We start from the raw sequence: 22124 nt of genomic DNA, 5'->3' as shown, positions 1-22124 counted from the left end.
AATTTTTCGGAGCAATGCTGAGCCGAACGGAGCCGAGTTCGCCCGAAGTCAGGAGTGTCTCCCCACTGTTGTAAATATGGTTTCAGAAGACACCTTTACGACTAGTGACGTAGATAAAAACCTCTGCTCTTTGCTCGTTTGCCTCCTACTCGTATATCATAAAAAAATTGAATCATCCAATTCCAACATCTCTAACGATTTTTTAACATTGAGAAACAGTAGGTATATGTCGAATATGTAGCAGTTTTTGTGATTTACGGAATAGACAGAATACATTTTGATAAATTACTTAGGTATGTGTATGATTTTATTTATAAATGCCTTAAAAGTTTCTAAATTCGGTTGTGTTTTATTTTTTATTTAACACATGTTAGGACCTCCGACCTCCGTCAAGTATATTTACAGATTGGTCCCATTTCTGTGAAAATGCAGTTCTGATGATGGAATCGAGGGAACTCCTCAAGTCAATACAACAAATCAAGCATTTACATTAAAAAAGTGACTTCTGATGAAGTGGAACTGCTGATCTAGAGTTGTATACCAGAACGGAATACCTCAACGATACGTACCTATTTCACGTTTGGCGATATGTCTTCTTTGTTAAGTTTGTTCATCAAGTTAGTTGTTTAAGCAACATCTCATTCAATTGAGGGAACTTATCAACTCTTATAGCGATTATTTTTATGCGAAGATCAAAAATTTCCATTTAAACAATGATATTTGGTGAAATGGAACTGCTAATGAAGACCAGAATGAAACCCCTCCACAACCAATATTTTACGTATTAGGGCTCAGGGCTCATTTTAATTATTATGAGATGCACTATGGTTGCAAATGTGATACGATGCGATGAATATCATGAATATCATGATGATGATTACTGATACCAATAGAGATTTTAAAAATGAATGATTTAAAGGAATTTTAAAAAATGCTGTATGATTTCCTAAGTAATAACTAAGGCATACTAGCATACTACTCAATCCAAGATTTTTTGTCAGACTCTGGAAATTTTGTATTAATTAATTACTTATTAAGTTTTAGTTTAAAATTTGCCATAAGTACATGTTTTCTGAATTTGTATGCCATATGGCGAGGCATAGTGATACTTTATAGATATACATTTAAGACCTACTGTTGTGACTATGTTTAACAAAAATATTAAATTTGGAATAAGTATGATAAAATTTTCGGTCGCATTTTTCAACCATTTCTCGTGAAATATGGTGAGCAGGTTTTGTTGATTCAAATTTGGATTTTTTTTTTAAATAGGGGAGCCAAGAGCTCACATTTGGCTCACAGAGCCATTTTAACTGCTTAAATACTCTACCTTTCAAATCATGACATCATGATCACAAACAATTTAAAAAAGCCAATTCTTCTGTCAACCTACCAACTGTCAACTGACAATGAAGCTTCAGAGAGTGTAAACAATCCAAAAATTCTAAATTTCGCCATGTGCGTATCGCTGACGCTGTTGCTCGTTATCTGCGTCATGGGAGAGGAGATAGATCTCAGTAGTTACGGTTATTGGTGCAATTTGCCGGGGTACTCTGTGATCGTGGCGAAGTTCGGGGCCGAGCAACACTTGCTATGTCTGAGAATGGTGCCAATAGGTATGTTTTCAAGTTTCCAGTTGATCAGATCTGATGATGCGTCATCTGATCTGATGCGAATGTGCCGCTACCTCAATATTCGCGCACTGCACAAGCACTGCGCACCTCGCTATGAAATGCACGTGAGTTGTTAACAAGCAATCTTGCAAAAGAACATGCAGTCGCGAGAACAATAAAATTACAGCTAAATTTGTTTATAATGAATTATTTTCTGGGGTGTCGAACAATATCAATTAACATTAATATACGTTTTCTTGTCTTCATGAAATGACCTACGTTATTGCATGACTAGTCTGATGCCTGCAACGATATGCTTGCTAGATTACCATTGCCATGACTTCTTACCTTAAGTTCCCATTTAGACGGATCGAGAACGTGCATTTTTCATTGTTCTCTTTATGTAGTTAGCAATGTTTATGTTGCATGTAATCGTTCGCGCCGTGTAAATGATACTTAAGCCGAAACCCTTATTACGTATGTTATATACCTTCATATCTTTGCACAAAAACTATTTTCAGTGTCGTCCGAGCTCACCAAAGTCTCGCGTATCTACCTCGACCCTGACCTAGACGAAAGAGTGACCAAGGCGTTCGCACCTGGTGACGTGGCACTGGCTTCAGGGTTCCCATTGATCACGCCGTCTGCTGGCGCCGCTGAGGGATATATCGGACAGGATGGACATTTTTACGGGGTCTTACATTTGGGTAATGTTTGTACTTTGTTTTGCTCGTTCATTTTAGTACTTTCCCGATCGTAATAATGTGTGACCTATAGTCCCTCAATTATATCAGTTGAAGGAAAGGAACGTCCATTCGAACATCGAAGACACACGAAAAATTTTACCTTAATTTGTGACACGTGAGCATCACATTTTATAGAAATGTTGCTGCCTTCCCTTAGCCCCCGTTCGCACGACAGCTTTTTCAACGCGCGTTAAAAAAGCGTTTGAATGACACAAATGGAAAACCATGTATGTATTCACACGACAGCGGTGGCGCTTAATATCAAGCGTTATTGGATTTTCGACTTTAAGCCTTGGTAATTAAGTCAAATTTAGAGAGTGGAAAGATTTAAGCGCTTTAAAAGCTGTCGTGCGAATGGGGACTTAAAAGATAACGCTGAACGCAACGTAAAGCATCAGCCGGAGACCAGGGTTTTAGGTCACCATACTTTTCAGGTAACCGCACCCTCTACGCAGACCCGTATAATAAGGACGATCCCCGCAAGATTTTCGGGCCGTTCGAAGAAGGAAGTTTTGTCAGCCAGGCACGCCCGCGCCGCGAATTTGTACAGGTGAACAGGTGACTGACATTTCGTACTAGGGACACAGAAATAGTAGGTAATACGTAAATAAATCCACTGTTTAACCGTCTGGCCTGAGGGCCTACCGCGAATCACGTTCGACGTCTTGCCTCCCTGTCACACTTAGGTAAGAATTTACAAGTGCGACAGAGAGGTTAACACCTCGAACGTGATTCGCGGTAGGCTCTCTGATCTGACACATGCTCTTGCGCGCTAGCAGTACTAGAAAACAGTCACCCACGAAATAAGAAACAAAAAGAAAGCGATAAAAACGATACTTTTGGCAAAAATTTCATTTTGGGTAGACCTAGAAGCTTTTATCGCTGACTGTACTTTTCTTTCCACTGACAACTTACTCATCGAGACAATTCTAAAAAAACCCCAAACACAATATCACGGAGTTCCTATAGATAGCCACGTTCTGTCTCCATCATCAGATCAGTTCGATGGTACCATAATATTGCATTGTAATCCGACATATATTTATGTTTGCATATGGGAAGGAAGGAAGTTGAAATTAAAAATAAGCTTGTAATACGCGGTGATTGGTCGATTTTTGCAAGTCTTCTGGCGACATAAAATACAGTGGATAGGTTTTGAGACAACGGTCATGATTGAAATGCGTGACTCTTATTCCGAGAGAAACCACAGCATTGTTAACTTACTTAATACTTCGTAGAAGGTTGGCCGCTTCGACGCGAAATCGATGCTAGAGACAGAGGACCCCCCGCCAGGCACGGCGCGGGCTCGGATCTGCGATTTGCTGTTGTTGGCTGACAAGGAGTTCTTCGATAAGGACGCGCACGGCAGCCTGAACCATGCCGTGAGCCGCATGGTAAGCTAGAAGACGTAAAACCCGTAATAGGGTCTCTATTGTTTCTCATAAAGTTCTAAGTCATAATGTATTAATTTTTGTCCACATTTTCGTTAGTCATCATTTGATTTTTCTCAAAAAACGCGTAACTTTTCAGGATTGCCATAAAACAAACCTAACCTAACCTAACCTAGGTATAAGGTATCTATAGGATAACCTTACGAAATCCTGAAAAGTTAACGGTTTCAGAAAATAATGATAATCTGACAATCATTACATTATGACTTTCAATAATTATGTCAAACAAAGGGATCCGCCCGTAACAGCTAGGGTTTGCCAGACAACAAGGAGTTAACAACGGCTGCGTGGGCCATGTTGTGAGCCGCTATAAAATGGCAGATCCGCAACAAGGTAGAGGGTATGTGTGTTGTTCGCTGCTGGCCGAGAAAGGAGATGTTCCATAAGACCACAACAGCCTGAACGACGCTGCTTTAAGTACATTTAAGTACTAACGGCTTCTCAAAGAATCCTGTAGATTTTACGCCGTTCATATACTTTTATCGATCGGAACACATCTAGGTTCTTCTATTGACATAGCCATGACTCTGCTGTATAGCCATACAGCAGTGCAACGTCCGCTCCGCTGCGACAGACCTGCACTTTCATCACAACATAAGTAAATTGACTAGGTACCTACAATTTTATTCTTATTGTATTTATGCATGCTGCAGGTGCATGCGGTGGCCCAAGCAGACATCATCATAAGAAACGCAGACTTCGACGAGGACGGTATGCCGGATAACATTGGTGAGCATTTAAATTATTAGAAAAAAATGGTTCCCTTTATTTATTTTGTACCTAATGCAGTGTCACCTGTAGGTCCAAATTAGTCAATATCAGGGGGTCGTCTCCACTATGGGCAGTTTGTTAATTTTAAACAACCGTTAATTTTTTTTAACACAATCCTTTATTTTTGACTGTACTTCTTCTCCTTTGTCTATTTTTCATGCCTATCAAGAACTCGAGACCTTTCTAATGAGCCTAAACTCAATGTGTTTGAGTTTTTCTATCATAGATGCTATATATGCTTTGGCTACGTTCATGATCAGCTCCATGTTAGCATATTTTTGCATTGTCATCTGAATCACGGAAGTAGGTAAATACTCAAAATTTTAACTGAATCGGACCAGTAAATGGTTTAAATTTAATTTAGTCTATATGGAGTGAACCTGGAGTCAGGCCAAGATAATTCTGCATGGCATTTGTAATGACAAAGTGTGACCGAGTCATCATTCACGTCAAATTTGTATATAAATATAAAGTTTTTAATAACACTCCCTCTCTTCTATACTTCTTTTCAAGTCGGTGCAAAGTTATCTTAGACGAACTATGTATAAGTAAAAATACCAAGTTACTCTAATAACTCCTCGCAGGTTTCTCAGTGAAGTACATCCTAGTTCTGGCGTCTGAAGAAACGAACGCGCGAGTATTCGGCGACGTTGAGAAGCACTCGATAGACGGCCGGGACTATCTCAAGCGATTCTCGCGCTTACGCCGACTAAACGAGGTCTGTCTCGGGATCGCGTTCTCGGGACACTCGTTCCAAAACAGGACGCTTGGGCTGAGGTAAGTTTCGTACCTACACGCCTGAAATCCCGCAGGTTTCTCAGTGAAGGATGTGGTCCTAGTGTTAGAAGAAACAATTTTGTGTAATCGATGACGCTCTGAAGCTCTTGGTGTATGGCCGGAGCAAGGTATGCCGACACTGACTTGAGAACTGACTGAGGTAAGGTAAGGTGAGGTAAGGTAAGGTTTTTTGCGTCAGCAGCTGATGCATTCTAACATGCTAACTGTAAAAATACCTTACCTCAATCAGTCCTCAAGTCTCAGCTAGACAAGATCGGCAGCCGTTGCTGCGTACTACAGACTGTTAGGTTCCAAAAGTCAGTCAGATCACCCCATTCACCAGTTTGCCTTCGTTGGCTAGAGAGCGTAACAGTGTGATCAGAACTCAACAGAAGCAGTCACAGGGGTCCCTGACTCTACAAATTCCATTGCAGCCTTACAGTAGTTAGGAGCGCATTCCGCCCTCGTGCCATATTTGCTTTTAAATAGCCACTCACTGTGACTTTGAGCTTTTCTTTTACACCTATTCAGAAACATGTTTGACTTGTCATCAGCTTCACGTCGCTGGGTGGCGGAGTGGGCGGGTCAGCGGGCGGGCTCTGCGACCGGCGGCGTTTCGGGCGTTCATTCAACACGCTAGCCATCGCGCACGCTACAGGGAACGGCGACGAGCGGGTGCCGGAGCGCATTGCCGCGCTGACGCTCGCTCATGAGATTGGTAAGTACCACAGATGTGCGTTAGCGTGTTTGCGCGCTTCTTCAACACGATAGCCATCGCGCACGCTACAGGGAACGGCGACGAGCGGGTGCCGGAGCGCATTGCCGCGCTCACGCTCGCTCATGAGATTGGTAAGTACCACAGATGTGCGTTAGCGTGTTTGGGCGCTTCTTCAACACGCTAGCCATCGCGCACGCTACAGGGAACGGCGACGAGCGGGTGCCGGAGCGCATTGCCGCGCTCACGCTCGCTCATGAGATCGGTAAGACCCTAAGACCGCTGTGCTCTAGCGTGTTTAATAGCTCCGACGCGTGTAGCGCTCCTTGAACACGCTAGCCATTGTGATTAGACTGGGAAGTTCCACCAGGGGGCCGATTTATGAATTTCGACCACTCGATTTCGTGTATTTCATTATATTATATCTCCACTACTAGGCATTTAAATTCTACTAATAGAATTGAAATCGAGTGGTCAATACCAATAGATTCCAAATTTCGATCGCTCTTATTTCAAAAATTAGCATTTCGCCGTTTTCCACCGATTTTCGAGTCCCGAAATCGAGCGATCGAAATTCAAAAATTGGCCCTTGGGCCAAAAGTTTTTCAAAGATCGGGGGACTTTCTGCAAATTTGATCAATCCCTTTGATAGTGGTAGCAGTCATGTACAATGAAATGATTTATACTTATGGCACAAATTGTCACCTATTTCAACTTTCATTTTTAAGGCCCGTTAATAACTCTTTGTTCCGAAGCAAAACAATAACTGAGTCTCCTATAAAATGCAATGAATAACGGAACACTTTGTATTGAGATTATATGAAGTGTCCAATTTTAATACTCAATTGGGTTTAGTTTTCTTTTATATTGTGTTTGATGTCCCCTTGTCCCTTTACGGAAAACTTGAGGTAGTTTTTTATAGGGGTCGTTTTAGTTAATTCAAAACCGGAATATAAAGCATAATTGGTTTAGAAAAAATATAACTAAAGATTTTATTTTGTTAAGTAGATATAACACATTGATTATTACCTTAAATTATTATGTCATGTAAATTCATATAAAAACAACAACAATTTATAATATCAATACATTAAAATATCCTGTAAAGAAATATAATCTTTCATAATATTTGGCTTTATTAGCTTATATAAAACTTGTATCAAGTTAGCAAGTAATTACTTTAAGATCTTTATTTTCCTCCTTTGGTTATTCGTCTATTCGTCTTCACACCTCCCGTTAAATCCTATTTAAATCAATTTATCGTTTCTCTCTTTCTTTTTAATATATTTCGGATATTACCTCTCACTCTTTCCAAATTCTCCATTAGAATCTCTTCATCAATATCAGGGTCTACCAAATGCGAGTTTAATATTTTGTCTATCTTTTCCAATTGTTTCTTATCGTGAACTCTTTGATCAAATCTATCAACTTCCTTATGAGATCGCGTGCTTACCCTTTTTGGAAGGGCTTTTAATATCCTATTCAAGTGTTCTACAGTGTTACTGTAAGGTTCACTTGAATTGATCAAAGCATCCCATAGGTTCTCCATACCGTCGAAATCGGAATCACAATCGGATAATTCATCTCCGTCTGTCTCACTATCTCTCTCTAACTCATCTTGGTCTGTGTTATTTCTCTCGTTTCTTTGTTGTAACGTTTCTGCTATCTCCTCATCGGTTGGTAGATCAACTCCAAGTATACCAATTGGTATTTTGCTAAGTTCTAGTGTGGTGTCCATATTTTCTGGTGACTCCATGACGGAAGCTGCAGACCAAAAACCAAACTATAGGTACCTAGAGTCGGACCAAGAAAAGTCTGCAGCGGATTTGATAGCCCACGCAGTGCAAGTGTCATTTATACGTCATAATTTCATAGTAGTTTGACGTTTAACGTGCACTGCGTGGGCTATCAAATCCGCTGCAGACTTTTCATGGACTGACTCTAAAGCGTTTGTGAATAAACGATATATATATGTATATACCTACCTACCTATAAATATTTATTTACTAGGGAATGCAATGCAACTGAAATCTAATCGAATCTAAAAGTTTACCATATCAGCTTTGTAACAAATTTGTCACGAAAAAAAATACAAAAAAGCTAAAATAAAATACTCACGTTATGAAATAATTATGTTTTGCCCCTTTGCGCGTAACAACAAGAAAAAAAGATCGGTTACTCTAATGTACAGTACACTATAAAATATAAGTAACAAATAATGGAACTACGAGCTAGGTCCCTTCACTACACTGTTACGCGAAGTGACGAAATCAGTAGGGCGATATCCCATTGAAGTTGACTGAACAAAAACATAATATCTATAAGGAAATCATACATGTCTGAAATATAAAGTGGCAGATAAAGGATAGTTTAATCTCCAAGCGCTTACAGCGCTTGAAAACTAAGAAATATTGTAATTTTATTTTCACCACACCAGCTCGGAAAGTCTTACTTTGCACTTCAAAAACTAATAGCAAAGTTGCATTTTATTCACATGTGAGGCAAAGTAATCAAATGTAAATTTTGAGCTGTTTTCTTATGTTTGCTGGAAGAATTGACTTTTAAATGATGACTTTGGATGATAAATATTTAATAACATTTATTTGGATTTGATTTGGTTTGATTTTGTTTGATATTTTACATTTAATATTTACTTCGGATTGGTGTGGTGAAAAATTTTGTGTTTCACTCGGGGGCAAATTTTGTTTAACCCTCGTGCTTTGAAACCCTCACAACGCTCAAGATTCCATTTTTCGAACCACTCGCTACGCTCGTGGTTCAATTTTGGAATCTTTCGCTTGCTCGGGTATCAATATTAGCACGACCGGTTAAACAACAACTTTGCCCCCTTGTAAAACAAATAACTATTTTAGATTTTTTCTTCTTCTTACCGGCTCAAAAAAACAGGATAAACCTTTTTTACTGTTTTCCACGGTCGGAATTAAAATTAGGAGCAAAGTATTGTATGTGAGGCCACTCGTATACCCAAATCTGGTGCTAATCTAAACCCTCAGATCAGAATACTTATAAAATGCGACATGGCAGTGCGTGTCATATTTTAAGTGTATCCATCCATATTTTCTGGTGACTCCATGTTGGAAGCCGCAAACCAAAAACAAATAAAAAGTCTGGGCACTTAGTAATACCTATAAGGTAGAAGTACTAGTGTTCGACGCTGCACTAGTATTCGACATGGGCACTCAAAGTCAAAAGTCAAGTCTTGTCAAAGTGACAAGGATTAAATTTGAATACAGAAAAATCTTCGCCGTTCAAAAACGTATATTACTTTGACATAAAGTGCCCATGTCGAATACTAGTGCAGCGCCGAGCACTAGTACTTCTACCTTACTTAAATTATTTTTTAATACAGTTGCTCAAAAAGTGCTACTTTACGTAGCTGTTTAGCGTGCGGAAAGTTGGTTATCTCGAACTAGTGCTTTTTACTTTTCCAATTTTTTTAAATTTATACTTGTTCCAATTCACGACTACATTGATGAGTGTTAATATTAGTTTCCTTTAAACGTCGTAATCAGCATAAAAACCTACCGTTAATGTAAGAATACGAAAAATATTACATATTTCATATTTAACTACTTACCTTTTCATCATTATAACACGTTTATTTTTTAATATTCAATATTGAAAATTCCGTTCTTAATAAGTTGACTGAATGGAACGGAATAGCTGCCAAACGCCCATAGATATAATATACTTAAAGACGACGTCTAACCGAGCTGTCACTGTTACCACTTTTGTTTAGTGTACGATTAACAATGTTTTTCTTATTTTTTCGCAACTGTATTAAAAAACGTCGTTCGATACACGTGCGGAAATGTCATTCTTCACTCGTCCCGAGTCTTGCCACTCGCCTGCGGCTCGTGGCAAGATATCTCGGAACTCGTGAAGTAATGACATACCTTCCGCACTAGCATCGAAATGTACTATTTTAATACAGTTGCTCAAAAAGTGCTACTTTACGTAGCTGTTTAGCGTGCGGAAAGTTGGTTATCTCGAACTAGTGCTTTTTACTTTTCCAATTTTTTTTAATTTATACTTGTTCCAATTCACGACTACTTATTGATGAGTGTTAATATTAGTTTCCTTTAAACGTCGTAATCAGCATAAAAACCTACCGTTAATGTAAGAATACGAAAAATATTACATATTTCATATTTAATTACTTACCTCTTCATCATTATAACACGTTTATTTTTTAATATTCAATATTGAAAATTCCGTTCTTAATAAGTTGACTGAATGGAACGGAATAGCTGCCAAACGCCCATAGATATAATATACTTAAAGACGACGTCTAACCGAGCTGTCACTGTTACCACTTTTGTTTAGTGTACGATTAACAATGTTTTTCTTATTTTTTCGCAACTGTATTAAAAAACGTCGTTCGATACACGTGCGGAAATGTCATTCTTCACTCGTCCCGAGTCTTGCCACTCGCCTGCGGCTCGTGGCAAGATATCTCGGTACTCGTGAAGTAATGACATACCTTCCGCACTAGCATCGAAATGTACTATTACAGTACGAGTACATATGGTCCTATTTTCCCGCACTAGTGCGTAAAATATCACATTTCGTGCGTATGTCAAAAGTTTAAAGGGCCATATGTAATGTAAAACGTTGTACGATACACGTGCGAATGGGTAATTCGCAACTGGTGTCAATTTACCTATTTTCCGCACTTGTATCGTAAATAACTATACTTGTTACCTACCGTATTTTTCGTAAAATCAAAGAATTACCTAAGTATTTAGAATTGGTAAAATCCTGTATCTTCTACTAAACGACCTATACTTATATGTGACGTTATCTATGAAAAGGGACCTTATTGTCGATGGCGCTTACGCCATTATTAACGATGCTCCGATGTAAATACAATGCCGCGCGACGCTGTGCGGCTTAAGCGCCATCGACAATAAGGTCCCTTTTCATAGATAATGCCCCATATTATAAACCGTACCTACTGACTTGTCAGTTGTGTCGAATGTCCAAATTGGTAAAATAGTAGGTAGAGTTAGTCCAAGAAAGGTCTGCAGGGATTTTGATATGACTGACGCAGTGCAAATGTTATTTATAAGTACGTCATAATTTCATAGAAGTTTGATGTTTAAAATAAGACTTGCACTGCGTGGGCTATCAAAATCTCTGCAGACTTTTGTTGGTCTAACTCTACCTACGTGAGTGGATTCAAATAACGACATAGGGCCCGATTCGGATTTTGAAATAAATATCTATTAGATATCTTTTAGACATCACCAAGATACGATAACGATATGTTTAAGATCTAACCTGTCAAATTTGACATTTGCGCGATTCTGGAGATACTCTTGAACGATTTCCACAGGACATCTTAGAGATCCAATTCACATCGAATAGACATCTTACTCTATCTAACGCAAAAGTGACATTGGTTGCCCGAATTGCGCTGCAAAAGAGAACTAGTTGATATCTAAACTATAACGTATCTATAATGGATCTACTACGTGTCGTCTCTTGTGAATATCTTGAAGTTCGAATACAGCAGAAAGACTCCACTTCAAAAGCTGGAGACACTTCAAGCGCTTAAAGCGCTAAATGGCTCCCTTTCTAAGCACCACGTGACCGCTGAGTCACCCAGATCCCTCCCTCGGGTTATCGAGTAACTGCGCAGTTGCGCGCGCCGCCGGGTTTCCCCCAATTGACAGATTAAACACTTGTGTTGCCATATCAATAGTAATAAAATTCAATCGTTAAAGTATGACATTAAAAATATGTATAGAAAATTTGAAATTTACTGATGAGTTGATTTTACTCCCTGAACTTACTCCCTTAAAATTTTTCAGCTAACTGTACACTGGTACGTTATTTCTGATTTTGGCGATGCAGACAAATTTTACCTACACTAAAAATTGTTGCATAACTTGTAGAAGTATTATTATTTAATATTCTTAAGTGGCACACCAGTAGGTGCATTAGATTAACCTTTTCGACGCCGTGTCAAACACAAAAGCTGTCACGCGGACGCCACGTCACCGAAATGTCAAAACTGAAATTGAACTTTATGCATATGCACGTAGACCAATGTTGCTCTATGGTTTGTGACCGATTAATCGGTCTTTGGCGTTGGACCTACGGGCGGACATATCGGTAAATGGCGTCCAAAAGGTTTATTAATTCTTGTGTTACAATAAAATAATAATTAAAACCAAAATATTACTTTGCTAATCCGCATAAAAAGTTAACGTGCTAGTCAATCAGTGCTAACCCGTTATACTTACTTGCGTATTTTGTGCATGCAATTAATGTTCCCACCCTCCCACCGCAAAAATAAATACGCAAATAAATATAACAAACCACCACCAAAAGAATAATACTCGACACGTGTTTCGCCTCTCTACGAGGCATCCTCAGGAGCTGTTGACGGTCTGACGTCCGGCAACGGAATGACGTGTCCAGAATGGTCGGCCATATTTATACCTTGACCACTCCCCCTACTGTGCAAGTGTGAGTGAGATGGAAAAATTCGTACTAACGGCGATGACGCAACATTCAATTGTTCGTTAAGAATCATGCCCCTATTGTTGTACCTAATTATTTCCAGTTGTTCCAGAACACCCATACGCAATCCCTTCTCGCAAACATGCAAAACATCAAAAGAATGATTCTCAGATAAAGTGTGGCCTGTATCTAATAAGTGCTTTGCAAAATTGGATTTTTCTGGGTGGTTAGGGGAACTGTGTATAAGACGGGGACGCTAAGGTAAGGACAACGAAAAGACAGACTTATTATAGTAGTACAATTATTATTTATTTAAGGCACATTCTCTATTTAATAGACTATCATTTGGCACAAGTTTTAATGAGATCAATAATCATCATATTCTAAAAAAAACAATTTAGCAAACAGTAGAAAAAACCCGTCTTGCCCCACATATGGGATAAGACGGGGACGTCAAGTGGGGGCAAGATGGGGTCTAGCCTCTACTTGCGTGTCGGCTTAATTTGCTTTCCCTGTTTTCTACTCCTCACAGGAAAAACAAATTAAAACCTCTTCCGGGTCCTCGTCATCCACTCCGGCACAAGCTGTATGTGCCCAGCGGCCACATTTCTGGCACTGCACCCAATTCTCAGACGATTTCAAGTATGAATGGTTCTCATCAGTGCAATAGAAACATATAACATCCTCTTTACCTTTGCCGCTGTCTTTGCTTTTGCACTTGCTATTGCTCTTGCCCTTTAGTTTCGGTTTTTTAGCCAATTTTTTATGAGCCGGTGTATTTTCTGATTTCTTACGGTGTTCCAATTCAGTTTTGTATGGCGTAGAAGTAATTATTGCTGTTTTACCCCTTCTGTATTGCTTTCTCGGTTGGTTCGCCTCAGTAGAAATCGCTGGAATTGGGATAATGTCACGGGGAGAGGCATTTTGGAAATGAGACGTAAGATTGCGGCAAGCTGCTCGAAGATTTGCTGGACGATCTTCTGTGACAATATTTGGTTCTGTCGAAATGGCTGACGTTAGATCAACGTCATTTAGTGTTGCTGAAGTAATGTTATTAAATGGCCTGTTGGTAGTTTCAGCAGGAAGAAAGTCAACATCGGTAAAGTTGTCCTGATTGTAGGGCCATATACCACATTTTTCAAAGCCATTCAATGCGGTGGTCATTGTAGCTGCTTGTAAATATGCTTGTCCAAATATCTCGCTTATTTGAAACATAGTCAGTACGCGTCCTGGGTGAGATTGCAGCCAATTAGTAGCAGCATGGTCATAATAAGTACTCAGGGGTCTCATGAATGCTACGTCCAAAGGTTGTAGCCTGTGTGTACAGTGTGGCGGAAAACACAGAATAATAACTCCGTTCTGTCGAGCTAGGTCGATCACATCTATATTTTGTGTATGGCTTACATGACCATCCAGCAGCAGCAACACGTTTTTGTCAGGAGTAGCTCCTGAAAATTTAATAAATTGCTTAAACCATGACGTAAATATCTCAGTGTTTATCCAGCCTCGTTGATTACATTCCGCTGTCGTTCCTGGTGGTGCATGATCTAGTAATTCAGGCTTCATTCTTTGCCTAGGAAAAATCATGAGTGGAGGCATGTATGTTCCAGCCGCATTAAAACAAATTTCTACTGTGACGGTCTGCCCTCTTTCAGCGGACGACAAGGAACCAACTTGTTTTCTTCCCTTCTGTGCTAGTACTTTACTTTTGGTCTTGGAAACAACTGAAATGCCTGTTTCATCGCAGTTAAATATTCTGTCCGGGGTTAGTTTATGTTTATCATATATCTCGCCAAGTAACTGATAGAACTTTCCAACAGCAACTCTGTTGAATCCCATCGCTCGAGCCGCCGAAGTAGCTTCAGGTTTACGAATACTTATATCTGGGTGACGAAGCAAGAAACTGTTGAGCCAAGTCATACCGGCCATTTTTTTTTCCGTATTAAAGTTATGATGTTTATTATTCTTCACCGCCAAATCGTATGCCATGCGTCGCAGAGCCAATGTTGTTAACCCGAAAAGACGTTCTTCCATATGTTTCAAATATGAAACGATCTCAACTTCTTCTTCCTCACAGTACACCTTCTTAATGGACCCTAATGGTCCTCCGAATGTTACTTCGCTCCCTTTTTTTACTTTATTTACGTATCGCTCTAACGTAGTCTGGGGTACGCCATAAGTTGCGGCAGCCTTTCTAAATCCTACTTTTTTTGCCTAAAATTGCCTCCACTGCCAGTTTCATTGCATCACTTGACCACTCACCCCTTTTAGTTTTTTAACCGACTTCCAAATCCCAAAGGAGGAGGTTATCAATTCGGTTGTATGTTTTTTTTTTTTTATTTTTTTTTTTTTTTTTTATGTTTGTTACTCCATATCTCCGTCATTACTGGACCGATTTTGAAAATTATTTTTTTGATTGTATGTATATGCATACAGATTGGTCCCGTTTTTGTCAAAATCCAGTTCTGATGATGGGATCCATGAGGAATCGACGGAACTCCTCAAATCTTAAAGGCATACATATAGTGATTTTTGTGTTTTTATCAACAAATCAAGCATATACATTCAAAAACGTGACATTTGATGAAGTGGAACTACTGATGATGATCAGAACGGAACTCTTCAACGACGCATAGTTCACCTTTGGCGATTTGTCCTCTTCGTTATGTTTGTTAAGCAAGTTAAGTTTTTAAGCCACAATTTTATCAAGCATGAGTTCTGATGATGGGATCCATGAGAAATCGAGGGAACTCCTCAAATTTTAAAGGCATGCGTATAGAGATTTTTGTATTTTCATCAGAAAATCAAGCATTTTCATTAAAAACTGTCGCATTTGATGAAGTGGAACTGCTGATGATGATCAGAACGGAACTCTTCAACGACGCATAGTTCACGTTTGGCGATTTGTCCTCTTCGTTATGTTTGCTAAGCAAGTTTAGTTTTTAAGCCACATTTCTGTCAAGCTCGAGTTCTGATGATGGGATCCATAAGGAATCGAGGGAACTCCTCAAATCTTAAAGGCATACGTATAGAATTTTTTGTATTTTCATCATAAAATCAAGCATTTACATTAAAAACTGTCGCATTTGATGAAGTGGAACTGCTGATGATGATCAGAACAGAACTCTTCAACGACGCATAGTACATGTTTGGTGATTTCGAATTTCGATTTTGACTTGGACTGGGACCCGGACTCATACCCGGATCCGGTTCGGACCCGGACTCGGACTCGGACTCGGACTCGGACCCGGACTCGGACTCGGACCCGGACTCGGACCCGGACCCGGACTTGGACCGGGACTCGGACCCGGACTCTGACTCAGAGACCCGGACCTTGACCCGGAAAACTACTATGATACCTAAACTAAATAAACCACTATGATTACCTACCATAAAATGTGGGTATGATGATGCCAAACCCCTCCCGCTCAAACTCCCTTACACCGCACCGCATGCGCCGTTAAGTGGGTTAGGTTAGGTTGGAACTGCGATCCTCACAGAACCGAACAAAAGTGGGTTAGGTTTGGTTAGAACTGCGAGTCTTACAGAAACGAAATGCTACTAGAAAAGTGGGTTTGATTAGGTTCGAACTGCGATCCTCACAGAACCGAACTGCTATCAGAGAAGTGGGTTAGGTTAGGCTAGATAACTACGACCCTTACGGAAACGAAATGCTACTAGAAAGTAGGTACTGGTTTTACCTCTTTTTCTACATAGTGCACCATCTACCATAATCTTTCACCGGGCCCCATAGAAGTCGGTTTTTTTTTCTTAAAAATTATCTTTTATAAGTTCGAACCATTGTAATTACCTGAAACGAGCCACAAACAAAAATACAATTACCCAAAAAGCATTCACAAGCATAAAACATCATAAAGTTATATGAGGCAAGATGGGGTACTATCCCGTCATGCCAAAAACTTTTGCCCCGTCTTGCCTCGAGCACCCATTTTGCTAAAACATAATATTAATAAAACATTCGTCAATATTCAAGTGCCAAGCGTCACATAAAACGATGCTCAATAATATCTTAAATACGATTCTAAAACACCAATAAGCACAAACTAATACTTACAATTTTATGAGTATAAATCCAGCCTCAAAAAATTAGATCGCAACCACCGGAAAACACGTTTCAACCTGTAGCTCCGACACGCGTGCACGCTCGCCTGCTGTTGACACCGGACTAATGGCGGCTTGCAAATGGCGTCCTATCGGCGGTTGTGATTTGTTTGTGTGGTTTCTGGTTTGTCGTATGTGTGCGTGGCCCCGTCTTACCCCGTGTCCCCGTCTTATACACAGTTCCCCTATGTCTATATGACGCAACATGCTCTTTATGCCTAGTAGTGAAATTACGGCCCGTTTGCCCCACATACACTTTATTACAATCGTCACAGGTAAGCTTATAAACTCCAGACTTTTTCCCATTCTCCATCTTATCTTTGCCATTACAAAGCTTTGAGCGCAAAGTGTTATTTGTCTTAAAGGCCACAGGAATGTGTGGGAATTTTTCCATCTCACTCACACTTGCACAGTAGGGGGAGTGGTCAAGGTATAAATATGGCCGACCATTCTGGACACGTCATTCCGTTGCCGGACGTCAGACCGTCAACAGCTCCTGAGGATGCCTCGTAGAGAGGGAAAACACGTGTCGAGTATTATTCTTTTGGTGGTGGTTTGTTATATTTATTTGCGTATTTACTTTTGCGGTGGGAGGGTGGGAACATTAATTGCATGCAAAAAATACGCAAGTAAGTATAACGGGTTAGCACTGATTGACTAGCACGTTATCTTTTTATGCGGATTAGCAAAGTAATATTTTGGTTTTAATTAATATGGATTTCCGCAAAGTAACGCCTGATTATATTCACTAATAAAATAATATCTTATCTTCCCCAGGCCACAGTTTCGGCGCTCATCACGACGACAATTTCCCGAACAGGCAATGCCGGGGCTACCTCATGGGCGCCCAGTCCACTACTGCTGATAGTTTAACGCACTTCGAGTTTTCATTGTGCAGCAAACGACTTATTGCTGCTACGCTGGATGCTGTCAGCCAATGTTTGTACGAGGAGTGGCGACCTTACTGCGGGAACGGTCAGTTCGATCTCACGGACTCCAGAGGGGCAACCGCGAAAACCGAAATTCGCAAATTGCGGGGATCTTTCTCCTTCACTCCAATGAAGGCGTAATTAGAGTGACAGAGAAAAAATCCCGCAATTTGCGAACTTCGATTTTCGCGGATATAGCCCAGACTCCAGACGTTACGGTCAAACAGAAAACTGTGTTACGTCTTTCCTGTAGACATACACAAGAGTTAAGGGCTATAAAGGTTAATTTTCTTATTTCACCCTTATCCACGTCTACAGGAAAGACGTAACACAGTTTTCTGTTTGACCCTTAAAGCACGCTGAAGATCGGTGCGAGTAGCTCATAGCTTGATACTAAAACGCTCTCTCAAGGCAAAGCGACAGCGCGACGACGCGCGTTTCATTAGCAGCTTTCGTCATTCGTCAGCTCTGTGGCCGTTATTCTAAGACTGCCTGGACATCATAGAGGTCATATTTGCTTGTCAGCTCTGACAGTCAGCGCGACATTAAAACCAGGTTATGTCCTTTGCTGCTGACAGTCAGCAGCAAAGGTCTTTGGGTCCAAGTTATAGTAATTTGTGGCTTATCGACCACAGAATCGATGCTGTGCGCCTCTCATTGTGCTGAGTGTACAAGGAGGCACGATTACTGCGGAAATTTATTCAGTCCGGGCGCTTAAACTCAGACTTTCATGATGATCTGAACGGTCTCTCGCGTTTGAGTAGGTACAGCGAGTGCATAATTTTATTGATGTTACTCGTAGGTCACCTGTTTTCGTATACTTACCTAACCTACGTATTTCGTATAAGAACCTAACTTCACTTATCACATTACTAACCCACCTGTCAGCGAAGCCGTACACTCGTTTAAATGTATCCCAATTCCCAGGTATAGTAGAAGAGGGTGAGGCCTGCGACTGCGGCCTCCCTGTGCGGTGCGTGTTCAGAGACCCGTGCTGTACCCCTCGCACCGGCCTCGCGGAGCATTTTGAAGAGGGGTATTACTTGGAAATTACTTATTGATCATGACTGTAAAGTAGAAGATTGAGCAACATCGAAGCCAATGCGGCTTGCTCCTAAGGCCATGTGGAGAGGAAGTAATTAAGCCTGACAAGTAAGGTAAAATCTGATGGTCGTCTTATGTGTCGCTGAATTAAAGAAGCAACCAAAAATGGGTCATAGGTACTTATCTATAAAGTTTCAATAGGGTTTTTATTTATTTAAGGTTTTTCAGGAAGAGCAGACCACTGACCACATATTCCAACGCTGCTTCACTCGTATTCTGGACCACCTGAAGATTTGAACTCAGTCACGCCTGAGTTGGTTGCCTGGCTTAGCGACCTCAAAGCTATACTCTGATTGTCCTTTGTGCATGCCATACGACTAAGTAAATAAGGGATTTTAAAATACGATACTTAGGATCAGTTGCTATTTATTGGTTTCTTCTTGCAGAACACTGCACAAAGGCGGTTGCGCCGTGGCACCGGCGGCGGCCTGCCATCCTTCGCAAGGGCCCTGCTGCACTAGCAAGTGCCAGCACGCGAATCTTACAGAATTCGGCATTGTAAGTCCTTATCTTCTGTAGAAGAATCAGTAAAATATTACTATTATAACACGACTAGGCGGGATTCTCAACAACTTTAGACTAAGTATAGTCAAATATAGACTCCGCGTAACCCCGTAACTCCTTTAAAACGATTTCAAAAACCAAATCGACAATAACATAATGCATATAGGTACATAATTACCGACACTGCTGACAAAATTTCACTAGAATCGGTTGAGAAAATGTGCTCCTTAAATGAGACAACCAGACAAACATACGAAAGCGAAACTGTGCAAACAGAGGGCCTAACCGCGAACCACGTTCGACGTGTTGCCTCTCTGTGGCACTTGTAAATTCTTACGTAAGTGTGACAGGAAGGCAACATGCAGGAAGGCGTCGAATGTGGTTCTCGGTAGGCTCTCAGAAACGGAGACGCTTCGCGATCGCCCTGATCGATTGTAATGAAATGAAATGTATTCATTTGTCATGAATATGGTACATTGATGTGATCTTAAATTAGAATGAATGCAAGTTCCATGATATTCTACCGTGAAGTTCGGTGTATTACCTAGGTATAGGTATAAGCCCAAGAGTGTACCTTTATAGATTCGTCCTACGGATGTGGGTTTGGTGGGCGCTGTTCTGCATCTGTGGCCTCGGCGATCTCTGGCCCAATACCTACGAAATACTGATAGACGGTCACGATCAACAGGATTGTTCGAGATTAGGCCAAGAGTGTTCCTGTAAAGATCCGTCCTGCAGTTGCGGCCTGGACGGGCGCTGTCTCAGCGACGGCAGCTGCCACGCCGCTGAGTGCGCGGCGCAGGGGCTACGGGAGTGCCAATGCACGCCAAAGGCAATGGTATCCTCTTAAGCCTTTAACCATTTGACATTCCTTTCTAGTCATTCGATTTCAAACCGTAATTCTTATAGTAGAGATGCGTTTTTGTTTTAAGTATGATGGCAAGTATGTTGCCGCTGCGGACTAAAGGGTAAACCTCCTTAGAGAAACCTCGCCCTATCGTCTTTGCCCATCGGGGTTTAGTGAGTGCTATGTAAAATGGTGTCGTTGCGCTGTTGCCCCAAAGTTGCGTCGAACAGCAGCCACAAAGTTGACTAGACGCCGACGCTCGAGAGACGCTAATGTGATGTGGCCCTAAGAGAGACCCCCTAACAGTGGGCCTTGCCTTTGGCTTTGTTGTGCTTTGATAAAGAAGTAGCTTTTTAGTCTGATGATCTAATGTCTTAAAATGTTATCAGTGTCAAATCCAAATTTTTTGTTTAACTAGCATTATCAGAAAAATAAAAAGATTAGCGATCGTAAGCGATACTGCGTTGGAATCTTCCTGATGTGGTTGTTAATGGATGATTATTGCATAGGGAGGCAGGCTTCATAAAGCCGGCATGTGTGGCGTCTGCTGCGAGCTACCGGGCGCTACGCAGCGCTGCGTCACGGCCGAGGCCGCAGCTCGAGCCCACAAGAGCAGTACTCTGGAGTGGCTTTCTGACGAATATTCGGGCCGTGAGTTTGGTATACCTAATTGTAATCAAACCATTAATAGGCTGGCGTACTCCAAATAATTTAGATACCAAAGACGATGCAGCATTCAGCAGCAGAGTCACTATACCGAACCGACTATGCTAGGAGGCCGTTGGCCTAAATAATTCACAAACCATAAATTAGAATATAATCTTATCCGAAACTGTCGGAAACTCCGGGCCAATTTGTTTTGTGTGCTTGTCTAATAAACGTCATAATTTCAGCGAACCTAACAATAAGAGTGTGCGACGCCTGCAAACCGACGGTCATACGCGCGTGGCCCGTGGGCAGTTGGTGTGTCACGCAGAACACCGTCGGTGTGTGCGAGACCAACGGCGTGTGTATAGCGAGGGACCGGCCGCGGTCCAACCTGTACCCGGACACAGTGGTAACCTCTTATACCTAACGATAAGACTGCGAAGCCTGCCAACCGACGATCATACGCGCGTGGCCCGTGGGCAGTTGGTGTGTCACGCAGAACACCGTCGGTGTGTGCGAGACCAACGGCGTGTGTATAGCGAGGGACCGGCCGCGGTCCAACCTGTACCCGGACACAGTGGTAACCTCTTATACCTAACGATAAGACTGCGAAGCCTGCCAACCGACGATCATACGCGCGTGGCCCGTGGGCAGTTGGTGTGTCACGCAGAACACCGTCGGTGTGTGCGAGACCAACGGCGTGTGTATAGCGAGGTACCGGCCGCGGTCCAACCTGTACCCGGACACAGTGGTAACCTCTTATACCTAACGATAAAACTGCGAAGCCTGCCAACCGAGGGCGTCAGGATGGCGGGTGGACCTCAGCTAATTTTAACGAAATATTTATAAACATATTGTACCTTCGGTGTACTTTAGTGTACCTTTAATAAAATTCAGTGTACTTCTCCCGGAAACGAGATATTTAACAAAAAAAGGTCCACCCTGTGAAATCTTGGATTACACCGCACTCCAAGTATGTAGTTACAGTGTATTTCTGTAAACCTTTAATAGAAAACAGTTTACTCATTCCTAAAACGAGCTATGTTCAAACTAAAGTCCAACTGCCAACCTGCGGAGGTAGCCGTAGCTGGCTATAGCCTGTTAGCTGTACCCGGAGGTCACAGTGGAAAAACCAAAGGCATGGACGTGGCCCTCAGGTCCACCAATTGGTAGACCCCTGCCACACAAGGGGCGCCACTGGTCGGTCGATGTAGTCTTATTCGAACATACTGCCAATTGTGTTGATTTGAATGAATAATTTGGCTTTTTTCAGGTCGCAATGATGAGGCATAGAGACTCCAAGAATAAACATACAAAGCTACAAATAACGCCCTCACTTGTGTTCTGCCTATCGGTATTCATTATGGTGAAATAATAAGATAAAACTTTAAAACAGACGTTTTAT

General features: G+C 41.3%; 1 protein-coding gene across 1 annotated transcript; it reads left to right on the top strand.

Moving 5' to 3' along the window:
- The first annotated feature begins 1369 nt into the window (after positions 1-1369).
- LOC134674221 (disintegrin and metalloproteinase domain-containing protein 10-like) lies at positions 1370-21146 on the top strand. Its single transcript, XM_063532280.1, has 13 exons — positions 1370-1616; positions 2135-2320; positions 2794-2882; positions 3598-3753; positions 4464-4539; positions 5166-5358; positions 5913-6076; positions 17465-17662; positions 18544-18652; positions 19107-19218; positions 19913-20062; positions 20581-20722; positions 20965-21146. The coding sequence occupies exons 1-13, from the start codon at positions 1457-1459 to the stop codon at positions 21144-21146; spliced, it is 1917 nt and encodes a 638-aa protein (XP_063388350.1). The 5' UTR covers positions 1370-1456.
- Positions 21147-22124: the final 978 nt, after the last annotated feature.

The sequence above is a fragment of the Cydia fagiglandana genome, chromosome 19 (genome assembly GCF_963556715.1).
Source record: "Cydia fagiglandana chromosome 19, ilCydFagi1.1, whole genome shotgun sequence".
Classification (NCBI taxonomy): domain Eukaryota; kingdom Metazoa; phylum Arthropoda; class Insecta; order Lepidoptera; family Tortricidae; genus Cydia; species Cydia fagiglandana.
Note: the sequence above shows the minus strand (reverse complement) of the source record. Positions and strands in the feature narration are given on the sequence as shown.